The sequence below is a fragment of the Anser cygnoides genome, chromosome 3 (assembly GCF_040182565.1).
Source record: "Anser cygnoides isolate HZ-2024a breed goose chromosome 3, Taihu_goose_T2T_genome, whole genome shotgun sequence".
Classification (NCBI taxonomy): Eukaryota; Metazoa; Chordata; class Aves; order Anseriformes; family Anatidae; genus Anser; species Anser cygnoides.
In genome coordinates this window covers 42,346,256-42,369,410 of record NC_089875.1, presented here as the reverse complement: position 1 = coordinate 42,369,410, position 23,155 = coordinate 42,346,256, and the positions used below count along the sequence as shown (strand labels likewise).

General features: G+C 37.0%; 1 protein-coding gene across 4 annotated transcripts in view; it reads right to left on the bottom strand.

Annotated features, from left to right (window-relative positions):
* The window catches only part of ARID4B (AT-rich interaction domain 4B), an 87,889-nt gene that overhangs the window by 37,544 nt on the left and 27,190 nt on the right, over window positions 1–23,155 (bottom strand). For 3 of the 4 annotated variants that reach the window (XM_066994026.1, XM_048047914.2, XM_066994027.1), the window contains 9 exons: window positions 20,154–20,264; window positions 15,450–15,515; window positions 14,758–14,848; window positions 10,434–10,513; window positions 8,449–8,540; window positions 6,195–6,333; window positions 2,669–2,748; window positions 1,630–1,703; window positions 659–804 (listed from right to left, as the gene is read on the bottom strand). In XM_066994026.1, the coding sequence (XP_066850127.1) occupies window positions 659–804; window positions 1,630–1,703; window positions 2,669–2,748; window positions 6,195–6,333; window positions 8,449–8,540; window positions 10,434–10,513; window positions 14,758–14,848; window positions 15,450–15,515; window positions 20,154–20,264 (879 nt within the window). The remainder of the gene's footprint in view (window positions 1–658; window positions 805–1,629; window positions 1,704–2,668; window positions 2,749–6,194; window positions 6,334–8,448; window positions 8,541–10,433; window positions 10,514–14,757; window positions 14,849–15,449; window positions 15,516–20,153; window positions 20,265–23,155) is intronic. The other variant, XM_048047915.2, reaches the window with a different exon arrangement.

Genomic DNA, 23,155 nt, shown 5'->3' with positions numbered 1-23,155 from the left:
ATACTGAAACAGTATTATGCAAAGAAAAGGCCTGTCTACCTTTGCATAAAGTTGTATGATTTAATTGCTGATGTTTTCAAAAGACAATAGAAAGAGTTCTTTGCTTTAAAGTTCCCAAAACGTACCACATATCCTTCCTCAGGAACAACCGAAGTATTTTTTAGTTACACAGATCTTCCCAACTGGAAGACTATTGCACCTTTAATAGGTAGCAGGTAAGTTCTATTAGAAAATACTTACAAGTAAAGGAAACCTTTCCTTCTTTTAGAAAAACAATATGCATGTGACAGCACACATCAATAGCTATCCTTCTTCACCCTGCTCAGTCCCCAGCAGGTAGTGCAACCCTTCCACCACTGCCTTAAGATCAGCATGGGAAAAACTGCAAAACAGGATCAGCCTCTGAGCTTCAATTTCTATTTTTTGTTAGTTCCCACTGGCACAGTCTTTTGACTACACGTGCTTTTTGCTTAGTGAATCAAAAATATTTGTTAGACTTCGATATTTTCACGTTAACTGGTCTTTGTTAAACAGAGATTTTAAAAGCTGAGAAACAAAAGTGTTGCCTATGTTAAGATATTATATGCTGCCAAAATAAATATTAGCCTTGCTAATTTGTGTCAGGTGTGTATCTATGCTATTTGCTAACTTCACTTGCCTCTTCCTCACTGCTGTTATCCTCTTTTTCTTTTTCATCTTCTTCCTCCTCCTCAGCTTCACTGCTGGAGCTGTCTTCTTTCAATTCTGTTTTCCAATTACTAGGAACAGTTCTGTTTTTATGAAACTCAAGGGCTTGGTCAAAAGCTGTAAGAGGACAAGCCTTTGTTAATACTGCAGGAAGAATCAATTTCAGCAAATCTTTTAATCAAAAAAAAAAAGTAGTTGAGAGGAAGAGAAGACTGCTAATGAACTGTTCCACCCCCAAATTCAAAGAACCTCAATATAATCCCCATTGCCCATCGTTATTTGTCTTACCCAGTCAAACCAGCTTTGTCTTTTCTGCACATCAAATTACTCAGAGCTATTATTAGGATTATTACCATGTTAGTAACTACACATGCAAACAAGGACCTTATGTATTAGGCCTTACATTAATACTTGAAAGAATTCTTGTTTCAACAGCTGTACACTGTGGTTTACGTACATTAAACAGGGAGAAGGAGAAGGAAGAGGAAACGAACACAAACCCATTTTAAGAGTTCCATCACACAAACTTAAGCTTTCAAGTGAGTTTACAATTCCAGTTTCTTGACAGTGCATAAAGATACCTGTCTCAAACCTACGAGTATTATGGTACAAATAGTTCTAAGAAGGTCTAACACAACAGACCAAATACTAAATAACCTATAAAGCCAGCATGCACTGTACAATTACATCCTCCATTTGGCACGTCTGTGTTTAAAACAAGATAAAGTGTTTTTTCTTGTTCTTTGAAGAAAATTGATCCTCTAGGCTTTCAGTAACGTTTACCTTCAAGATATATAGGATCCTTTTCTGTAACATAATTTAAGCTTTTTTTTTTTTTAAAAAAAACACAAACCTATTTTATACAAGTTTGGTTCAATTTACATTACAAAGTAAGCAGGCACACACACAGACATCACTTTTCATAAGAAAATATATTTTTACCTTGTTTTAACAAAGCATCAGGCTTTGGGGAAGTTTCGCTAATCTCCCGGACATCTTTTCTTGGCACAGAAACACTAGATAATTTAGAAAAACATTAAAAAAATATTAAAATAACACAAAGCACTTTTTAATTTCTACCGCAACTATACCCAAAGAAACCAATCTGAACAGGAACTTGGGCTTGGGGAGAGAGGGCAGGGGGAAACCTACACACACTTGACTGCACACACACTTATGTGCATTTCTGCAGTGACGTGCATTGATGCATAAGTAACTGTCAAATGGTACAGGAAAGTGATAGCCTAGACTTAGTAACTAAACTACAGTGAAACTGTTAAATATTTCAGTATCTTTTCTGCAAAAGCATTCTGTTAAACCAAGCCAAGGAGAATAAATAGCTGGAGCTTTTTAAACATGAACTAAAACCCGGAAAAAAGAATTGACATATATCAAGCTTCCTCCCTGACCAATATGAGTTTAAGAATATAAAGCTTCCTATTCTATTGTATGTCCCATACAATTTGGTTTTCTAGGTTTCCCTGTCTTATTTCTTCATTTGAATATCACATCTCTTTTCCAAAAACATGATAATATGCAGCTGTAGTCTATACTGAGACAAACATATACCTTTCTACCTCAAAAAAGTAATTCTGTGCACACACACATACATACCACAAACAGACATCTTTCCATGGCTGGATAAACCCATGGCCACATCTCTGAAAAGCAGTGCCCTGTTCCAACCAGAGCAGGAAAAATAGGCTCAAGCTGTTCTCAAAGTCATGAAATACTGCTTTGTTTGCCACAGTTGTAACAATGAAATTAAAACTAATATAGATTTATGTACTTTGTTGTTAACAACGGGATGCAAGGCTAATTCTGTCACCATGTAGGCCATTGACAGTTTTCTAAACTTTAGAAAAATCTTCACAGAAACTTTTTGAACTGATGTTATTAATACTTTACCCAGCATATCTCATACTATGTTTCCCTCAACTGGGAGGCATTTTATTTAATCAACCTCTACATTCCTACTCACAATTTGCCATCCTTGAAAGAGCGAACGAGAATATTGTCTTTTTTCACTGCAATATCATCACTACAATCTGGACAAACCACCTGCAAAGATATTACAAACACAGTTTAGAGAGAAAAAGGAGTAACAGGAGAGCAACAGTATTTACCAATGCTTCTCAAAAATATTTTGGGCTCATTTCTCTTCAGCAACACCGAGATGAGAGCAATTGTGACCCCTCATAACACAGAAGTGATAGCCTCCTGAAATTACTGAATGTAGATGTCCATGCTTGCTTCCTGAAGGGAACTGGCTGCTGCTGCCAGAGACATGAAAAAACAACCTCCTCACAAACACGAAGTACCTGCCATGTCACCAAGGCTGACTCTACTACTCATCCTAGACGGACCGGAGTTTCACCAAATGCTGCCACCTGAGTTAGAGACCTCTTCTGAAAAATTTCCGAAATTGCAAGGATATCACAACCCACAGTTTGGGGAAGGGGGGAGGACACCACAAACCTTGCAGGATTTACGAAATGCAACTTTGTAAGAGGAGAATTCATAAGTTACCTACCTAGAAAAGTGTTTCAAGTACATACATTATGATAGGCTGTTTAAATCAAAGAGTAGATTAATCAAGTCTAGCACTGAGACAACATATTAATTACTTGTTGCAGTTTTATAAGCTATTTGAAATGTGCTAAACTAGTATAAAAGTCACTAATTTAAAAACTTCAGGAATTTAATAATATACATTACTTATTGAAATTTCAAACTTTGAGAACAGAAAAGCAGTCCTTTCCATCTCTTAAAACTTTTATAGTTCCCTAAAAGTTAAGAAAATTCCAGCTGCTATGAAACCCTAAGGAGCAGCAAATTACCAGAGCCCTAATTTAGTCCTGGTAAATGCCTCCTCTCTTGTACCAATTGCTTCCAGTCTTATTTTTTCCATCAAACACATGAAAGATGCTACGTGATAGATTGTCATCTTCCTTCTTACATAGGTCACCAGCCACGGTGTTTTACATGTTAGAGTCAAAAGCTCCAATTGATCTGGAAACAGTTGTTAATCATACAGCACAGGCTAAACAGCATCGAAGTTTTAGCAGTCAGAAATTCTTTCACAAGTTGAAAAGCCACTTAACACTATCTCACCTAGTACCATACATCAAGCAACATCATCTCTATTTTGCCTGAATCAAGTTTTCTTAATTTCCTTGCAAAACAAAATCCACTGCATTCACAGGAGGATGACAGAGATGATCCTATGTAAGCTCAATTTTCTGAAAATGCTGCAAAGAAGATTTCCTCACTGCACCTTCCAGAAGCCTTCAGGTATATATTAAAACCCAGCAATACTATAAAGCTTACCAAATCACACTATCTCACATGAGGAGCAAATACCAGGCCTTTTTAAAATTACAATTAGCTGTTGCTGCCAAAAAACACCACACAAAAGAAACCACCCACATAACCAAAAAATACATGCAGGATTAAACCAACGTAGCCACCAAAGATTTAGAAAATATATAAACCAAATTTAAACCTCTATGGTTTTAGATTGTAATTTATAAATGTATCTGGCTATAGGACTGATATCCAAAGTAATCAGTTCCTACTACTAATCTTGACTGTTCTTCACTGTAAAAGGTTTAGACTAATTCCCGAACTTTCCACATTTGTGCGGCTTGTACAACATCCATGTGTTGTAACATAAACCATCTCTGTCCACAGTATCAATAACAGTGAAATATTTTGTGGATACATATTCTTCAGAACATTAAGCCTGCATTTTCATTTCATTATTCCCATAGTTCACAGAAGCACAGTTAGCCACACCATAACATTTAAGCAAAACCAGTCGGCAACAAAATACAATTACTTTGTTGATAAAGTGCAGGTAATCACTTACAAGGCAAAAGAATGGAGAGGCACAGCTAGAAGGGGGGGAGGAAGGTGTTTGGGGCATAGATCTATTCCCTGGCGTAACCTTTCAGGTTACATACAGTACGATGTTTATTTGCAGCACTATAAACCTGATTACTAAAGTAACAGTTAATCTAGGATAAGCTATTTCAGAGTTAACAAGCTCCATCCTCAAACTTCCTCCTCCTACTACTTCTCATTCATTCCAGGAAACTCCACAGAGAACAAGCTATTCCATTCTCCAAATGACAGCTAAAGAAGGAACAGGGTGTATCTTTAGTACTCCTTGGGAGAATAAGCAACAGTTCAGTTAATCTCTAAGGTCTGACCCCCAGCTATCCTGATTAGTAGCTCTACTCCATGCATTTAGAATGGCTAACAGGGCCTACCATGGAAACTGCTCTCAGTTACGTGCATGACCAGAAGGACCAAGCCAACAGCGTGACACAAAACACGTCAGCATAACTGACCACTGCTCAAAGTACAGCTGCGTTCGGTACCAACCAGGAAGGAGGGGATATTGCACCAATTTGGACGACAGCCTTCAGGAAAGAAACAGCTCGATTTTCTTGTCTATTACTGCAAATTTCTGTTAAAGCTCCCTTTCATTAACGTGGCACCTCCTTGCCACATATACTGCCCTCTCCCTTGCTGTAAAAGGAGCTTTAATGACTCATTCTCTCCCACCAACTTTCCAAAGGGAATCCTGCTGAAAAGCTTCTGGACTGCATTACGAGACACAGGAGGTGATGAGTAGAAAGTTACAGCTGAGAGATACTGCACACACTACAAAGAGTTAAATGCTACAGCAGCAGCATTTCAAAGTCTGAGCACAAGTCTTCCCAAAATTAGATAAAACATCTTCAGCAGTGAAGTTCTCATTGCCAGGGAGAAGTTATTCAAGTATTTGAAATTAATAATATATAAATGAAAAAGCCTAGTACTGGAGGTACCGCATATGGAAATACATTAATTTCTAAATGTATAAGTCAGTCTACATATAATCCTTAGACTAACAGTGATTTTTTTTTGTTTACTTTTTAACAAATAAACCTGTAGTAAGTGTCTTTAAAATAAATAAAGACATTTAAGATTTGTACTAAAAGACTCTGGCACTATTTTAAAGGAATTCATTGGCAATTCTCTATTACCTACCTAAAGCAAAAAAAAAAAAGAATAAAAATCAAATGTTTTTAATCAAATAGGTTTACACTGGAACTAGAAAAATAATGTCTACCTAATTACTAAACTTTCCATCTTTTTTGTTCTCATACTTTCTCCCTTGATAAAACCAGGCAATTCAGAAAAACTATATACGATGGCATAGGTAAAAAAAAAACACTCAAATATTATTTCAGTGGTACTACTCAACACACTGTCGAGCTGGAAGTAGGCCAGCTAGTTCTGGCTGTTTGGAAGAAGTAAAGCCATTTATCAATGACTACGTAAATAAATGCATTCACATGCACAGCATTTCCTTTGACTACTATGACATTCAAATTTTAAGAAACATACTAACATTATAGATGAACCCACTGAAGAGGAAAAACAACGCCTTTATTTAATGCCTAGCAAATGCATTAAATTCTTTGCAAAATTAAAAATAAAGATGAAAGTCTTACCAAGGCTGGAAACCACAGAGCTTTCTTTTTATCCACACTGAAGCAGTCCACACACACAACTTTTCCTAGTAACTCATCGCTTTGCTTCCTATCATCTTCATCTTCATCGCTGGAAGAGGATGAAGATTCTTCTTCAGGACTAAATGACAGAAAAAGACTTAAAACTCAACTGCTCAAATCTCATCTACTATAATTAGAGATGAACCAGAGCTAACTATCTAAGAAGCATAAATGATAGTGACTTGAATTGAATGGTATTTTAAGATAAACGTGAACAAAAATATTTATAGGGACATAAAATAATTTTATTTTTAACTATAAAAGTATTCATAATACCAAAATATTACAACCTCAGAAAACCACTGTCTGGACATTCAAAACTAATTCTGAACAGTGTTTCACTAGGACAAAAATACTGTGGTAACTGTAGTTTTGGACCATCATTAAGTGGAAATGATCCCCCCCCCCCCCTTAATGTCTCTTTGTACTTTAACAGCCATAGTCTATAAACCTGCTGTCATCTGTCATACAGAAGACAAAGTTATTCTGAGAGAGGACAGATCTGTGAAGAAGAAACATCAGCTACAAAGATAAATAGCAAGAAGAAAAAAAGTTGTTTATTTATCCTGAAACGGGGTGAGTGGGTGGGTGTGTTCAAAGATCTGCAGTGATACATTTCAATGAGTGCTTCAATTTCACATTGAAAAAAGTAGATGGGCCAAGGCACAAACATATTTTGATTCCAAGAAGGTTCCAGCTCATTTTTTGGCTGTTCCAGTAGAAAGTCACACCTGATTTTCACCATATGTGGACTCAAAATGTAGAAGACTACTCCAACTAAAATTTCATGCAACCAATTAAAAATATTCAGCACCCCTGGCTATATATAAACACATTATGTGTATTCTTCTCTTCTGTTATTATTATTTGACTATTTCTTTAGACTACTCACTTTGAAGGTTAATTCTCAGAAAATACACAGCATGTTCAATAAGCATATAATGCAGAATTTTAAAAGCTATCTTCCATTTTTCATAAAACTACTTTTGTGCAAAAAGCTCAATATTAACAGAAGACTCACAGTTAGCATTTGTGTAATGGATGACAGCTGTTTTATAGCCTAAACTGAATTACTGTTTTATTTTACCCACCTCAATTTTACATCATCTGCAGTGCTCATAAATAAAAGGATTTTTTCCCCCAAACATCCTTTTTTAAAAGTATTTATTTCTTTTAAAACACAGTATAAAAAAGTCTTTCAAGGCTGCTTCTTGGGGTTTGAGAATCTCTTGTGGGAAGAGAACAAAGCTGAAGACAAGAAAAAGCCAGGACTACCTTAGAGAGTCTACAACCTAGCTCAGTTCACCAGCATCTTGTACAATTTGTCTTTTTACCCAGTTTGGTCAGTATGAACCATAAGATAAAAATAAGCATCCTGTTTCTGCCATAACAACATCCTGTGTAGTTAGGTAAACAGAGAAGACAACAACTCAGAGACACCAAGGAAGCTGCAATCATGTCTGCTGTGATACGTGCCAGCTTATTCAATCTTTCTCCTTCAGTACAGCAGAACAGTAAATCAATATTCAAGTAAGTTTGTATCACCTGTACAAATACAGAGCAATATTTATGATCAAAAAGACAAAGCAATGAAGGATAATCCAAGCATGACAACTCCCTTTTTATCCCTGTCACTACTACCTCAAAACTTTAAAAACAAGAGCAAGAGCAGAGTCAATTGAGCATTTCATAATGATTCTTCAAGATCACAACCACCAAGAACTCTGGAACCCAGGAAATCAAATCATTACTCTTGATCTTGTTTCTTTGTTGTTGTTGTTTTATTTTTTCTATCTGTAAGCTTTGCTCCAAACCATAACATTGTTCATCTATTTCTAAAAGCCCTTCAAAGACCTTACAATGAGAAACCAAAAGATACCAGGAGGATTCCAGTGCCTTCTACAAAGACCTCACATCAGCTAGAAAAAAAAACTGTGTTGCAATGGCTTTAGTTTAAGTCCAAGAGATTGTCTCCACTCACTTGTCAATACCTGCCACTATTTCAAATACTGATCCCATGAAGACTTGCAATTCTTGCATGCACTAATACAGGGAAAACTGACTTTCAGTCTGAGTGCTGAACAACACTTTTCATATAGCTTGCTCTTTTTTGAATATATGACTAATAATAAAAATAATAAATACTGGGAACTTCAGAATTGGGTAAGAGCACAGACAAAGACATTAAACTTACATGTGATTGGATCTCCTTCCCCTGTTTGTTTTCTTTCCTATAACAGGAGTCCCAAAGTGTTCAGGATTTGTGAGTGGAAGCTGATCTAATGTCTGTTGAAATGAAAAAAATACATGTTTATACACACTAAAAAAAATTGCAAAGTTATTGTCCAAAACATAAGTTCGGACAACTTGGTTAAAATAATTTTTGTCAATACAGAGACTGTCTCATTACAAAAGTACTTTTAAAAACAGTGATGTTTCTGCTGTAACAACGCATTGTGTGTGTCAGCAAGGCTACTAGAACATCAACAGAAGGACCTCACAGACCTCCAGTATCTTCTTCAAGGCTGCTGTTACCTGTTTAAAAGAGTCATTCCAAATTTGAAGGCTGCTGGTACACAGATTTTTTTCGGTACCATAAGCACCTCTTTTCATTCTTTGAAAGGTGGCATAAAGTCCTCCAAAATAAACACGTTCCTCTCAATTACACTTCTGAGTTTTGTGTGAATTTTTAAATGTGAAACATCTACTAGAATCTCAAGCATCTTCCGCACCAGGCAGACCTGAACTCAATAGATATAATAAAATTGGCTTTTTAAATCTTGAAGTAAATTACTTGTGAGCATGGCAGACACCCTAACAGATCCTGTAAACAATGTGAAATCAGAGATCAAGCTAAAGCAGTATCACAACAAGATAATCGCGTGACATCAGTCTAATTGCAAGAGAAGTTGGAGCTGCAATTTTCCCTGCTAAGTAGCTTTACAATCATGAGGTAATTATTAGAAACACACAACATGCCCTTCATTGAGAGTTGGTGACAATGAATTGCTTATCAGCAACTTTTATCAAGACATCAAAAACTATGATAAGAATGATCATAAAATGAAAGTAACAGGAGTCACCTGAACATAAGGTTTCTTTCAAACTGACGAAATAATCTGAACTGACTCTTGTTCTGCCAGCTGGGTTGCAGATCTATCTATCTATATACACATACTGAAATTTTCAACCCACTTACTATAAAGTAAAACTCCTGAATCCACATTAAAATAGTATTTTTGTAACTGAAGCAGCCTGATTTTCAGGCATGCTGATCATTAGTAACAAGGAATTAATGGGAGAAACAATGCAATCTTTAAAATTCTGGTATTTATATCTGAATCCAGATTCAGGCTTCCACTCAGGCACTCTTTAGATTTGCCTAATCCTGATTTACCATTCTAGAAGGTATCTGAACCTTTACAAGAATGCAGAAAGTAGGCAAGAAGCTAAGCTGACTACAATAACAAAGAATACTTATACATAAAAAAAAACCACCTTACTGCAGTAGCTTTCCAATAAGCTAGCATGTTTACATAAATCCGCCCATCAGTCCAGATTGTGTTACATAATAAAGATGAAAAGGCCTTATTCCGAAGTTTGAACTATTTAAAATTTGCTACAAATATCTGCATACTTAAGACACAGACCTCCCTTAAGACATGAAACAGCTTTAAAATACTGATAAATGCCTTCAAATCAACAGGTAACAGCAACTTACGATTTACCTAAGAAAAAACCACGGACCTTTCAAGTTTATTGGCTATCATGAAGTTACAATCACTTAAAAATCCGTAAGAACTTAAAAATATCTAAAGATGTACATTTACTATGTACCATTTGTGATTTTTTGCAATGAATACTTACAGATATTTTTAAATTTGTAAAGCAAAGTAGTTATGTGATTGCTGCCTTTTATGTAATCCCCAATCCACGGACCATTAATAATATAAAAGTGATAGATGTGAAACGTTGATTTTCTTTGTTAACTTACACAGTTTGGTGAAATTCAACTATATAACTTGGTTTAAAAAGAAAGCCATACCCTGTAGGCTATATTTTACGTAATCACCATTTTTAGTAGCATGGATGTACACAACATACTGAAGACTGAATTACTAAAAATATATCACTTTAAATTTTTCCAAATTAGAAATTGTATTAAAATTCTTCAATTACCTCACTTTCAGCAAAATGTCGCTCTCCTTTTAAGCACAGCGAAGAACGCCTAAGAGTCTTCTCATCACCATCATCAAATACTGTCACCATGTAAGAAGCGAGGCGGGGGGGAAAAAAGATTTGATCTTTATTTTTTTAAAAAAATCAGGATATTAGTAATCAATTACTTTAAGTGTCAGAAAGAATGAGATAAGATCTTCCTGTAGCCAGGCCTTACAAAGCTGTACCTGGATACTACTACATATCCAGTAAAGCATTTGCACAGACTGGCCAAATATTTAAGCTGCTGGCTCACTGTAGTTACTCCATGCTTGTACTTGTTAAATGGAATCTTAACTAATCAGTAGTTAAGCACATACAATTTATAGACCAGCACACAAAAAAATCAATACAAGCTAGAAATGAAAAACAACTCTTAGCATTTTCAATTTTTACAGAACGTTATTTCAAAACCAGAATTCCTACAATCCTTAACTGGAAGCTACACTTACTGCTGAGAAACACAGACTGACATATGGAGAAAAAAATTTACAGTTCAATATTATTTGAAAGTTCAGCATTTCTCCCTGCTGACCTCATTCAGCTAACCTGTAAAACAGCAGCGATAACAGCCTAATGAGGATGACAACAAACTGGTCAAAGAACAATCATCAAAATCAGGTGTTGTAAGAACTGTGGAGCTCCTGGCTTCTTGGCTCCATGCTACTTCTGCTGTCACCAGGCTTTATTATCTCTAGCAATTGAGCAAGGTCAACTGGAAAGAAGTTTGTACAACAATTGGCTTCAGCTACGTACTTCTTCCATTTAAATCCAGAAATACATCGCACACATTCAAGGTGGTATCCTTAGAAGTCGATAAACTGGTCATATAAAAAGTAAACTTTTATCAAGTTTACTACAGGTACTTAACGGATGAAAACTTGGTGACAAGTTTTAACTCAGGTAATGCTTGCACTGTTCAGTGAGACAAGAACTGACTTCCTCTCCGGCCCCCAACGGTGATGACAATTATATTCTTGTCCCCGCACTGCAGTGACCTTGAAGACTTTTGGGGGCAGGGAAACAACCCCAAGATTAGATTAAAAAGATTAAATTAAATGTTAAAGTTTCAGCAAGTTCTTAACATGTCTCCTTCACCTTCATTCAAACTTTCTCTTCTGTCAACAGTGTCTGAATCAGGCTCAGCAGTAATCTCATTAAAATTCAATCATGTGGTAGAAAACTAAAAATACATAAACACTCTGACAAACAAGAGCCAAAATAACAGTGTTCAGAGAATGGCTGTCAACCAGCAAAAGACGCCTGGCAAGATCAGAACTTAGTTTTCAGCCATGTCTGACTATCAAATAGTGGGTGCCATACTCTAGTTTTAACATCTATTAAATACATATATATACACACACACGCAAAACTCCCAACCATTATTTATTTGATATAAAAGAAACTCTTAACTAGTTCTGAGATCTTTTTTCACCCTTATATAATGCAGTACTATTGATGAACAAAGAAAAACTACCCCTTATGACTACCATTCTTTGTTTTACACTGCAGTAATTGTTGAGTACAGTATAGTGATAAAATAACTATAGATGCACATCTGAAACTTCAATATTTGTTGAAAAAGTATTAAGGGCAAGAACTGCACAACAGAATACACAGATTTTCTGAGCTGCATCTCAAATGGTCAACATATAATTGAGCCCTCCCTTTGTTAAGGGAAGTAGAAGGCAACAGGTTCCTAATTCAGTTGGTGTTAATTAACGTAACTGAGTCTCCTTACATAATGAGAGCTTAAAAGAAGTCTATCCTCTTCAAGGGATAAGCTGACTACTATTCAGAACTAGGTAGGAAGCCAGGTTATGTATCCTGAGTGGTAATCTGCTTGTGGCCTCTTCCTTGCCAGAGGGATCCTTAATCTTTTTCCATAACACATTCAACCAAAAAGCTTCATCCGCCTGAAAGACTTGTGCAGACAGTATAGCACCGATGGCTTTAATGCATGTGACTTTCAAATCTAATGGGGGCATTCTCAAAGCAGTCTACTGAGCAGACATACAAATGTGTATTGCGTTGTAAAACACCGAACCTGAAACTGCAAGAAAAAAGCAGTAAGGTAATGACAAAAAGAGTGCGAAAGGAGGCGAGACTACTGCACATGTACAATTCCACATTTTTAGTAAAGCGATATTACATTTTTTTTCCTCACAGTAAACAATGAGTTTAAGTGTTAAGAGTATCGCAAACTTTCTGAAGATACGTTTGAATAATGGAATAGTATCAAGTTACCAGGATTAGTATACCTTGTGCTTCTTGACAAATTTTTACAGGACAGGCAAATAAATTATGCACACCGTGTACACAGATAACTTTGCCCATGCTAAAGGCTATACTGGTTACTGGTAGCTTGTTGGTTTTTTGTTTGTTTTAAATTAATTCCCATCTTCCTTTTGTAAGAGAGAAATAGCACAAAAAAAAACTTACAAGTGAACTCACGTACAATTTCTATTTAGACAACCTAAATAATTTAGTGTTAAGAGAGTCTTCAAGCAGACACAAAACGGTTATCCTAAATTTCACTCACTACTGCTGCAGTGGCACAAATGGTAATACATTAACAACTTCAGGAATGCTACTATTTCAGATCTGTCCTTCCACAAAGTTTTGTGTAGTTTGTTTTGTTTTAATCAAAACAAGGTAACTTTATTCATAAAATCATTAATAGCGCAAATAATTTGATACTTCTCAACAAGTGCTGCAATTACATTAGATAAATCTGCTGGCTAAGAAGCGTGCTAATTCTGAAATTTGGTAAATGCCAACTAGCCCTTGAAGCAGGACTTTCACTCAGATCTGCAAAGTCATCACGGTCTGCAAGGTAATTTCAAACCCATTCCAGTCACCCTCCTGACAAAGATTATTCTAATCATCCACTGCTAGAGTCAATTCTCTCTTAAAGTGCATTACACAGTCAGCAGCTGTGATGCTTTTACTGATTCTGCAAGGTCACCATGCTTTTGTCTACTTTTATCTACAAAATAAGGTTTTTAGTCTCAACACTTACATCTCTTCTTCCTCTTTCTCAGACGCAGAATTATTGGCAGTCGTACTTTGATTTACAAAAAAAACACGACACCAACTTTCAGAATTTAATCTGCACTGACTCCTATCTTTTTCTTTTTGCTGAACCGTTAACCTCATGCTTTCTCAGAAGCATAAGCATGGACGTACAACAGAGATCTAACACCAGCTATACCATTTTGTTCTTTAAAGTTCTCACATCTGATCTACCTCTATACTAATTATCAGAACTAACTACGATGTCAGTTTCTGTCTTTATACCCCATGTTTCAACCCATCCTAGCCTGGTCTCTCCTTTACTTATATAGCCTACTTCTCCAACAGGAAAACAAGTATTTTCTGCAGCACTTACCTGGAAGACTGTATCTAAACTCACAGCTCTATTCCTTTCTAAAAGAACTAAGGCTAGGGAAAGTTAGTTTTTCCCTAGCTGTTCAACAGCACTTTCGCAGTAACAACCCTTAGTATCTTGTTACAAGTAAATCTTGCTAAGGTTTCAAGACCTTGTCCTCATCTTCCCAAGTCCTGGTTATCTATCCAGGAGACGAATACACAACTTCAAGAAACAGGTCACTTCCTACAATAGCTTTAAAATTACCAGTGCACAGATGGAATATATGTTATCATTCTACCACTGACCAGTTCTCCCCAAGATTTATCTACTGGTACATAGCATTAAAGGGTAAACCCATTTCTCTAAAACCTATGGAAAAATAAATAAATAAATAGATCCAAGGTTTGCTTGTTGGCGCATGGATACATCATCTAAAGCCTGAAATGTCATATTCTAGGATAGGCAAAATGAATAGGAAGACTTTTAAAACGAAAAAAAAACACCAAAAAAAAGCTGTATCTCTGGTTTCACAGGAGTGGTTGTCAGGGCAAAGTCTAAAAGTAGGGAAAAGTATGTATTGCAATTTGAATTGTGCAAATGTGTGTGACAACATACTTTGCTTCAGAATATTTAATAAGAGCATATTAAATACCTAAACAGTACCCAATTATACAGCAGCTCACTAAGTCTGTATCTTACATCCTAATTTCACCTTGTGGTGGGTGAAGTTTCTTATAAAAACCCAAAGTAAGAAATTTTGATATTTTTTTTTTAAATGCAAACTTTGAATGCTTATGTAAGAGTCTTCAAAAAATTTCTCTCACCTTATTTAAGACACGTCCAAGAAAAATACAGGTTACTGGCTTAATTTAAGTCACAAGTTTTATTCGAATACATAATTATTTCTCTTACCTACAGTGTACCAACTTGCATCTGTTAATTTGTTGATCACTGCTTCCTGGTAAGTTCCATCTGGATTCTTCACTTCCACAACAGTTCCCACCTAAAATGTAAAAGCCACTTAGCACCAGACAGGTTCTAAAACAGACAATGAAGTTTACACTTCTGTATTCAGCAAACAGAGTTAATTTCTATAGGCTTCGTTAAATATACCACACCTTTTCAATTTCATTTGAACCTGTTTGTACTCCTTAAAACTTCTTTTTTTTCATTCCACTAAAATAAGCCAACTAACTGAGCTGATTATTTCCTGCCAGCAGGTGGGGAACAAGAACCAATCTGAGTGATGTCATTCTCTTGTATAAGAGCTTGCCCATCAAATCCTCCAGCCGAGTTTTCCAAAGCAACAGTAACTAAAAATCAGAGCCAGCCAAACTTCTTAGCTTTAAGGCCAAGAAGAACAAAGAGGTTTGCATCAGCCAGTATGCTGTATCCCCTTTAACTACAGAGGAAAAAGTTAACATGAAAAGGAAGCATATACCAACGTTAGCTTTGCAGCATTACCTTTTATGCTTCACAAAACTATCTGGCCTAAGTAATAAAATGAACCTTCCTCTTTCACATCATACTACACATGCACATTTACTTCAAATGCTGAAGAATGCTTTTCAAAGTGTTCACAAAATATAAAACAAATGTATTACCTTTAAGGGACCCTTTATGTGGTCATCCTGCACTTCCACTGTTGAAGAATCATGTCTAAAAGTTACCTAAAAAAATATATAAATCAACTGACAATCACTTGATACAATTGAGCAGCATAAGCACATGCAATGTCAATAGCCCTTCCCTTACTCTCATCACGCAATCCGTCACCACAATCATTCCACTTGCTGAAACTTTCATTCATATATTTTAGAAACAACAGGAAACAATTTCTTAGTTACCAAAACTGTTTTTACCTTTCACAAGACCTATTACCACCAAAGGAACTGACAAACAATAGTTTACCAACAATATTTAACAGCTCAAAACAATATTTGCACATCTGTTAATGATTTGAATTGTACTGTTCTAGTACCACAGCAAAAAAAGGATGAAGTTTCAGAACTTATGAGCATAAATAACTGTGCAGAAACATTTACATTTCAATGCTCTGAAACCAAACAGTTTTAGCACCTACATCTAAACCCACATCATGGTGCATTTTTTTGCTACTGCGGCTGGTTGAAGTGCATTTTCTTCACATACTGCTGAAAGACCTGTATGAAAACATACAGGGCACGGCTGTCAACTGAACAAAATGAAAAACCCAAACAGAATGCTCCAGTTTTTCAGTTAACGTCAGCCTAGCCATTGAGATGCTAGTAACTGGAAATAAATGTCCGGATTGCTAAATTTTCATTCTTCCAAAACTTAAGTAAAGCCTGCAAGCATTTCCGAGGCATTTTCACAAGTCATTGGCTGTGTCTTTAACCCAGCACACACTGTCAGGAAAATATAAACTGGAAATTCAAATTTATGATTAATATTACCTGCAGCATCTGATACAGATATTGATCATTCATTTCACTCTGAACTAACTTGATCACACACTAAGTCAAAGGATCGATGCACCTGAAGTTTTTGGTTTTTTTTTTTTTTTTTTTTTATCCCCACTCTGGTTTTAAAATTCAGGGAAACCCTGAGAAAACTCTGGCATTACATATATATATATACATTTTATTAACACACACAAATGATGTTCTAAAGCTCGCCAGAGCACACTTGTTTAAGTGTATGATGTTTTATTTAGTACTCACAATAGCTAACAGTAATACTACATTAAGTTGGAGAACTTGGTTCACAAGGGCGCCCAAAGTTATGTTCTCGCTATAGCTGAGGTTTCCTGTGCAGAACACAGTGATGGTGAAGTTCGCTTCAGAACAGATACTGTTTTCTAACACCACTTCTCTTACTTTGATTCCTCAAGAGTTAAGTTTAGGAGTTTTGTAAGCCTTGACAGAAGCAAACAGTTGAGAATAGCACCTAAGACCAGGACTGAGGAAAGCCTACCTTGACTGGCTGATTAAAAAATAAACACACTACAATGCTTTACTACCCTCAAGGTGTTACTTCATGAAGTAGTTATCTTGTCCATCTTCTGTTAAAACCACAGCAATACCTACTGAAAGTATGTTCTTTTTAGAGCTGCATCATCCCACCTACGGATGGTAAATACTTCCTGTCTGACAGACAGACACAAGTCATACTTTGTAAACTGAAAGCCACACAGAAGATTCTGGACAGGGATTAACAGAGCAAGGGCCAACCTTCTGAACTTCAGCCTGATGGGGATTTATCTAGAAATCAAAAGTTCAAAGTTTAGATGCAAAATAATCCGACACCTGTGGTCACTCAGACGAAACAACCAGTGTATCAATTCTGATTTAGAGGCAACTGGTTTAATTAACTTTCTGTAATTATCTTTAATGTGTTTCACAGCATAAAGAAACTCTATCCAAAACCATGAGCCAGCCACAGTGTACTACAAAAGAAAGAAGAACACATCAAATTACTATTATGTACTCCTGCACATTTTCTCTTTTTAAAAGGCTTATTGGGAACGTGCCTCTTTTTCAAAAGATTTTGATACCAACAGTTTTCACTTCCTGAGATTTCCAAACATATTTTTAAAAGTTAAAAAAAAAATTTACTGGGTATTAGCAGAAATCAGATCTGACCAGCAGGTCATCACACTGTTTAGATTCGGGTGGAATTTCCCTTTTCTTCACCTTCCTGAAATGAGGGTCCTGGTAAGGCTCTATGTAGCAGATGCTCTGCTACTTTCTATTTAATGAAGACAGACTCTGAAAACAGTTTCTTCTGAAATTTCTGTGCAGGGTACCCAAATAAAACTGGTGGGTGGGGATGATGGTGCTAATTGTGTTTTAGAGTACACTGTCAAAATAAACTGGTTTAAATAACTAAGAGAAGCTCTAACTGATCCTACGAAGAGGGAGTGGCCTACAAGTAATACCATAAGTTGCATTCTTTAGTCAAATTTGTAGTGTCCTCAAAACTTTTCATGAGTCCAGGCAACTCTCAGTTTTACTCCTTTACATGGCAATGTGTGTAATGAAGATACGCTGTTTAATGTAAAGTTCTTTACCATGTAAGTGTGAAGTAGGGCATCTATTGATAATGAAGTGTTACACACATTGCACTTGAGTTGCATTAAATAAAAGTTACTAAATTATGTTGCTGATGGAAGAGTCATTATGAAGGCACACCTCAAAATATTCCAGGAAGCAGTATTTGACAGATGAAGAAAGCAAGTAAAAGGTGAAGTAATTAAGTGTATTTTACTTTCCTAAAGATGACAAAACTTGACACCGAGGAAAAAAAAAATGTTGCTACCCTCCTTTCTCAGAGCAACTATTTTTGAAACTTAAATGAAAGGGTCAAACTAAAATTTCTCTTATGAAGTTAACTGAATTTTTGGCAACTAAGAGGGAGCTCCCAATACAAAGAAGACTAAGATACATAGTGTGTTGGGGCCAGGAAAACGTCTGTTAAACAAGTGGAAAATAAATGTAGCAGATAAACTATCAAAATTCCAAAGTACAGTTGATAGTAAGAATTCTGCTTAGACCAATACTGGAGAAAGCTTGCACCCTCCAGAAAGAGGAAAAAATGAAGGGGTCACTGTTAAGTTTAGGGATGATACACTACTGGTGCAGGACAATCAGAATGAAGAGATATTGATACTGTACTCACAGACAAAACAACAACAACAAAAAACCCACACCAAACCACAAACCATGACACCACAACACACATTACTCTACAAAGGAGTAACTGTACAGGTGCTTAACTGCCCTAAGTTATGCAGTAACAGATAGTGAAGGCTCCCTCTCTCTCTTCCACCTCCTGCAAGACTTTAGACACAGCCTCCACAAGCAATTCAGACTGAAAATTCAGTTACACTTCAGGATCTTGCTGCAAAACATTGCAGTCACCAAGCTGCGAGTAAATCCATACAAAAATATTTCTCAATGGACACCACAAAAGTGCAAGTGGCCATCTAAGAATAAGAAGGTGGGCTGAAAGTCCTCTAAAGTGCTGGTAGTAGTTAGGACTTCACCAATCTGTGCACAACACAATTCCTGTACTTAAATACTGACACTTCACACCTAAATACCAGTACTTAATAGCTTAAATTCAATGGTGCTGTAAAACATAAACCAGCTCATGCTGTTAATAGCTATGACTAATGAAATGAGAAGACCACTCATTTGCTCTAAAGGCTTTTTAAAGACGTCAGATTTAAGACTAGCATCTTCTCATCACAGTCAACATTAATCATCACATAAGTGACAATATCCTTCCCATCAGGGCTTTTGGAGGCAGTCTGCCCTTACACATAGTATAGGCAAAATTGGCCATAGCATGAGGGCAGGTTCAAGCCCTGCACGACAATTTATAATGGAGACTCTCCTATAACATGTTACCTCCACTCACAGGGCACACGTTTTTCACTTATTTTTATAGTAGATAAGAAAAATACTCTGCCAGTATAACTGTGTTGCAGAGCAACAATATAATTTCTTTTTTATAAGTACTTTTGATCCTTGCCCTGATATATCTCTGTATAAGGTTAAGAGGTGGAGCAGAAAAGTAGTACCTGCTCCCAAATTAGAAGCTTTTAGGGCAACACTATCCAAACTGAAATCTAAGGACTTTTTACAGCAAGGACTTACTGCAAAGTAAAAACAAGCTAAAATATTTTTTAATATTCCTAAATGAACAAACAACAAATAACCAGACAAACAACTTTAAATTCCCAATGGGTGTTAAAACGTCTCTTACATTCCCTCCCCACAATTTTTATTTCTACTGCATGTGGCTTATATTGATTCAGTCAGTCATTAACTAGAAACTGTAAAGATTAGGTGAGATTCCCTGCTTGCTATTCCGTAGGACTTAATATGCCAAGTCTTTGTTGAAAGACAGCAGGACTTCATCTTATTCCTGAAGCATTATGTAGTTGCCTCTGCAAAATGGCAGTGACCTGAGCTCCTGAAGTAAAAGAAACGATATTAAATCTACTTTTGAGAAGCTTTATCTATTTCCCAAAGACATTGTTCCATACATAAACCTACATTTGTCATTTTACAGCAACTACGTTAAAGTCAGCCTATGGCACTGAAGGCCACAGATCCTGATGGCAGACAGATGACAAAGCAGTGAAGGAAACATAATGTATCTAATTGCATGGGGAAACGTGTGGGGGAATCCCTCCCAACCCCATAACAAAAACACACTTATTGTTATTGTAAAGGCTGTGCTGCCAATCTCCAAGAAAAGGACTACGTGGAACATACATTACTTCTTTTCCCAAAAGTATTTGCAGGAAAACCACATACCTTGACTTTGACAAGTCTTTTTGCTGTCTTGATCTTGGCTTCACAGAAGGCTCCTCTATACTTAGCGCTCACATCAGTGCCCACTGTGAGATAGGGAGGCTCATCAATGGCCTGGAACAGAAAGGAAAACAACTGTTTTTTAATTGCTGGCTGCTGGCAATACAGCTATCATCGTCACGCTAGCTTTTTGTGGACAGTGTTACAAAACAGCTCCATAAAACTTAACCTGACAGCATATGTGTATCCCAGCAGTAGAAACACAGAGTGCAGCACTAAACTCATGCAACGACTACCGTAAATATAATAATCTGACACCACGGTTGTCTGCAACAAGTCACCTCATAAACCTCCAACCTCTGCACCACCGGGGGATGCTGCAGGCAGCCAGCCCTGCTCTAATGGTGAAGGCCAACCAAGCGTTTCCACCTTCTCCTATAATTGCCTCAAGATTTGAGGCATCTCTTGAAGACAGTGGCGTTTGTTTTATTTCTCTCAAATACTAATCAAAAATGAGCCTGATTTAAGTAGAACATTTCTGGAGAGACTTTTTTTTTTTTTTTACTCTTGAATAAAGTAAATTATGTGGATGGATGCTTGCCAGGAGCGTGTCCTGAGGGACAGAGTACAGCAGGAGAATGGTGATAGAATGAATCCACAACAAAAGTGAAGGGCCCAGACAAAGGAATAGGTTCTGCAATGAGCAACAGGAGGAACAGGTAACACCCAAATAGGGAAACAGAAGAAGGGAAATAAACGTTCTGGGGACATGGGTAGAACAAGAGTCCGATTAGCATGAGTGGGCTCGGGAAGGCTGTGTTCCTTCAGAGGAGGTCCATCTCCTCTCACCCAACCTCTCGTAGTGTCAGCTGGGGGAGGAGGTAGCAGAACCACCTCTCCGGATCACTTTGTAGAAGCTGGGTCAGAAGACAGAAGGCAGGGTAAATGAGAAACAGCAATGAGCTACATCTCCAAGAGCTGCAGGCCTCCATGCAGCCCTAAATAACAACTGTGGAGAGAGATCTAAGCCCTTGCCTAAGCCCACGTGATGTCTATGCACCCCTAAAGATTCAGGCACAGATTACAAGAGGCAACGCTGGCACATCTAGGCTCTCTGCAGGAAGAATATGGAGATAACACAGTGCTCTACAGCTCTCCAAGCTACTGTTGAGGCTGTGCATGTCCCTGGGTGTTTGCACCCAACAGCAGGTAGCTCCCCCTGGCTGTTTCCAGCTCTGACAGGACACAAGTAAAGGCAGGCAAGTAGGTACCTGGATGCTTCAATGTCTGTCTTCCGGAAATGTAAGTTTTGCCAAACTTGAAGCCCAGTGACATGAGCTGCTACAATGTTAACTCCGTACTAATAACATTTTATCTTGACTCTTCATTCAAGTCTAACACTCATTTTCAGGTAATAAAATATATTACAGAATACTAGAAGATTGTCACCAATATACTCCGTCAAGATCATCAGAAACATGAATGCTCTAATGAATCCCAGCCCCCCTTCTCCCTCTCCACATGCATGCTTGACTGCACTAGAGTAGTATATCCATGAACACATATCCATTTCTATTACAGATTTAGTAACAATAAAATTCAACTGAGATTAAGTAGGTAGCTGTTAACAACGCTGGGATTCAGAAATTCATTTCCTTCTGTAACAGTGCAAATATAGTACTTGCCTTCAAGGCAGGCTGAAGTGCTTTACTTACTCCTCTTGGAAGGATGCTGAGACAGGGACTCAGATGGTGATAAACTTGATTTTGCTTAGTGCTCTCAGTAGATCAATTGACTGTTTCACACAACATAAATCTGAACAGTGGAAAACAGTCAGATTCTCTTGCAAAGTTAGTAAAGCTCTACGAGGGGAGCATCCTCCTGATCTCCCCATTCCTTAGTGAAGAAACTCTTCAACACTACGATGCTGATAGTCTTTCATGTCAGTTATCTTCTAAACTTCATAGGAAGTATAGACTATCGAGATTATTTTAAGACAGATCGCTCCAAGCACGCTTGTAGCTAGAATTCTCCTACAAACACACACTGCAAGAGCTGGTTGTGTCAGTACCAGTCTATACCTCCCAATACAGCCAAGCAAATGATCTCAAGGATGATCTCGAGGACAGTCTCATAATGTTAGGTTTAGCTTACGGAAAATAAAAAATGCCTTTTCTTCACTACTACTGAATCTTAATTAAAAAAATAAAAATAAAGAGAAGAGAGACATTTTGAAGCTCCAGTCTTTGTTTGGAAGTCTATGGATGAGAAACAGGCAACTCCACAATCATCAACAAACTTCAAAATAGGATTTCAATTTCTTTTTTATGAAGAGTTTAATCAATACAACTAGTGATTAACTTATCATTATTATGGCTTACTTTTAAAAGTTTCTTCCAAAAAGAACATTCATGTGAGGAACGAACATCTGCAAGAATTGATCTCTGTTACTCCCCCAGAAGTTAATTTTGATCCTTAGTCTAAACCTCCTGAAGCTACTGTTACAATGGTTAACTCCTTTCACTGGCATTAGTTAATATTTAGCACTGTAAATAGAGTAATTGTGAGGAATGCCAAACATATGGACCATTTGCTTAACCACTGTAGGTACGTACTAGAAATACAGTATCAGAGTGGCTTTGACATAAATATTTACACCAGTGAAATACACTTCTTTATTAACCACTATGAATCATTTAGACATTTTAAAGTATCCAATTGCCATTGGAAATCTTTAATGGATGCACCTAGGAAAGCGTTCTGTGATTTTAGCATTCCACTGAAAGATGTGTTAAATGATTTTTTTTCCCCCTAAATCGCCTAACTGAACTTTTCAAAATACCTCCCTCATTCTGGTTGATAGTATCAGCTGAAAACGGCAAATTAAAACAACCAGCAAGATGTGATGCGTGACAGAGAAGGCAAACTCAACATGCAAACAGCGACGATCAAAGCCTGGCATCCGTTTCATCTAATCCGTGCTGCGACTTTGTCATTTTCACCAG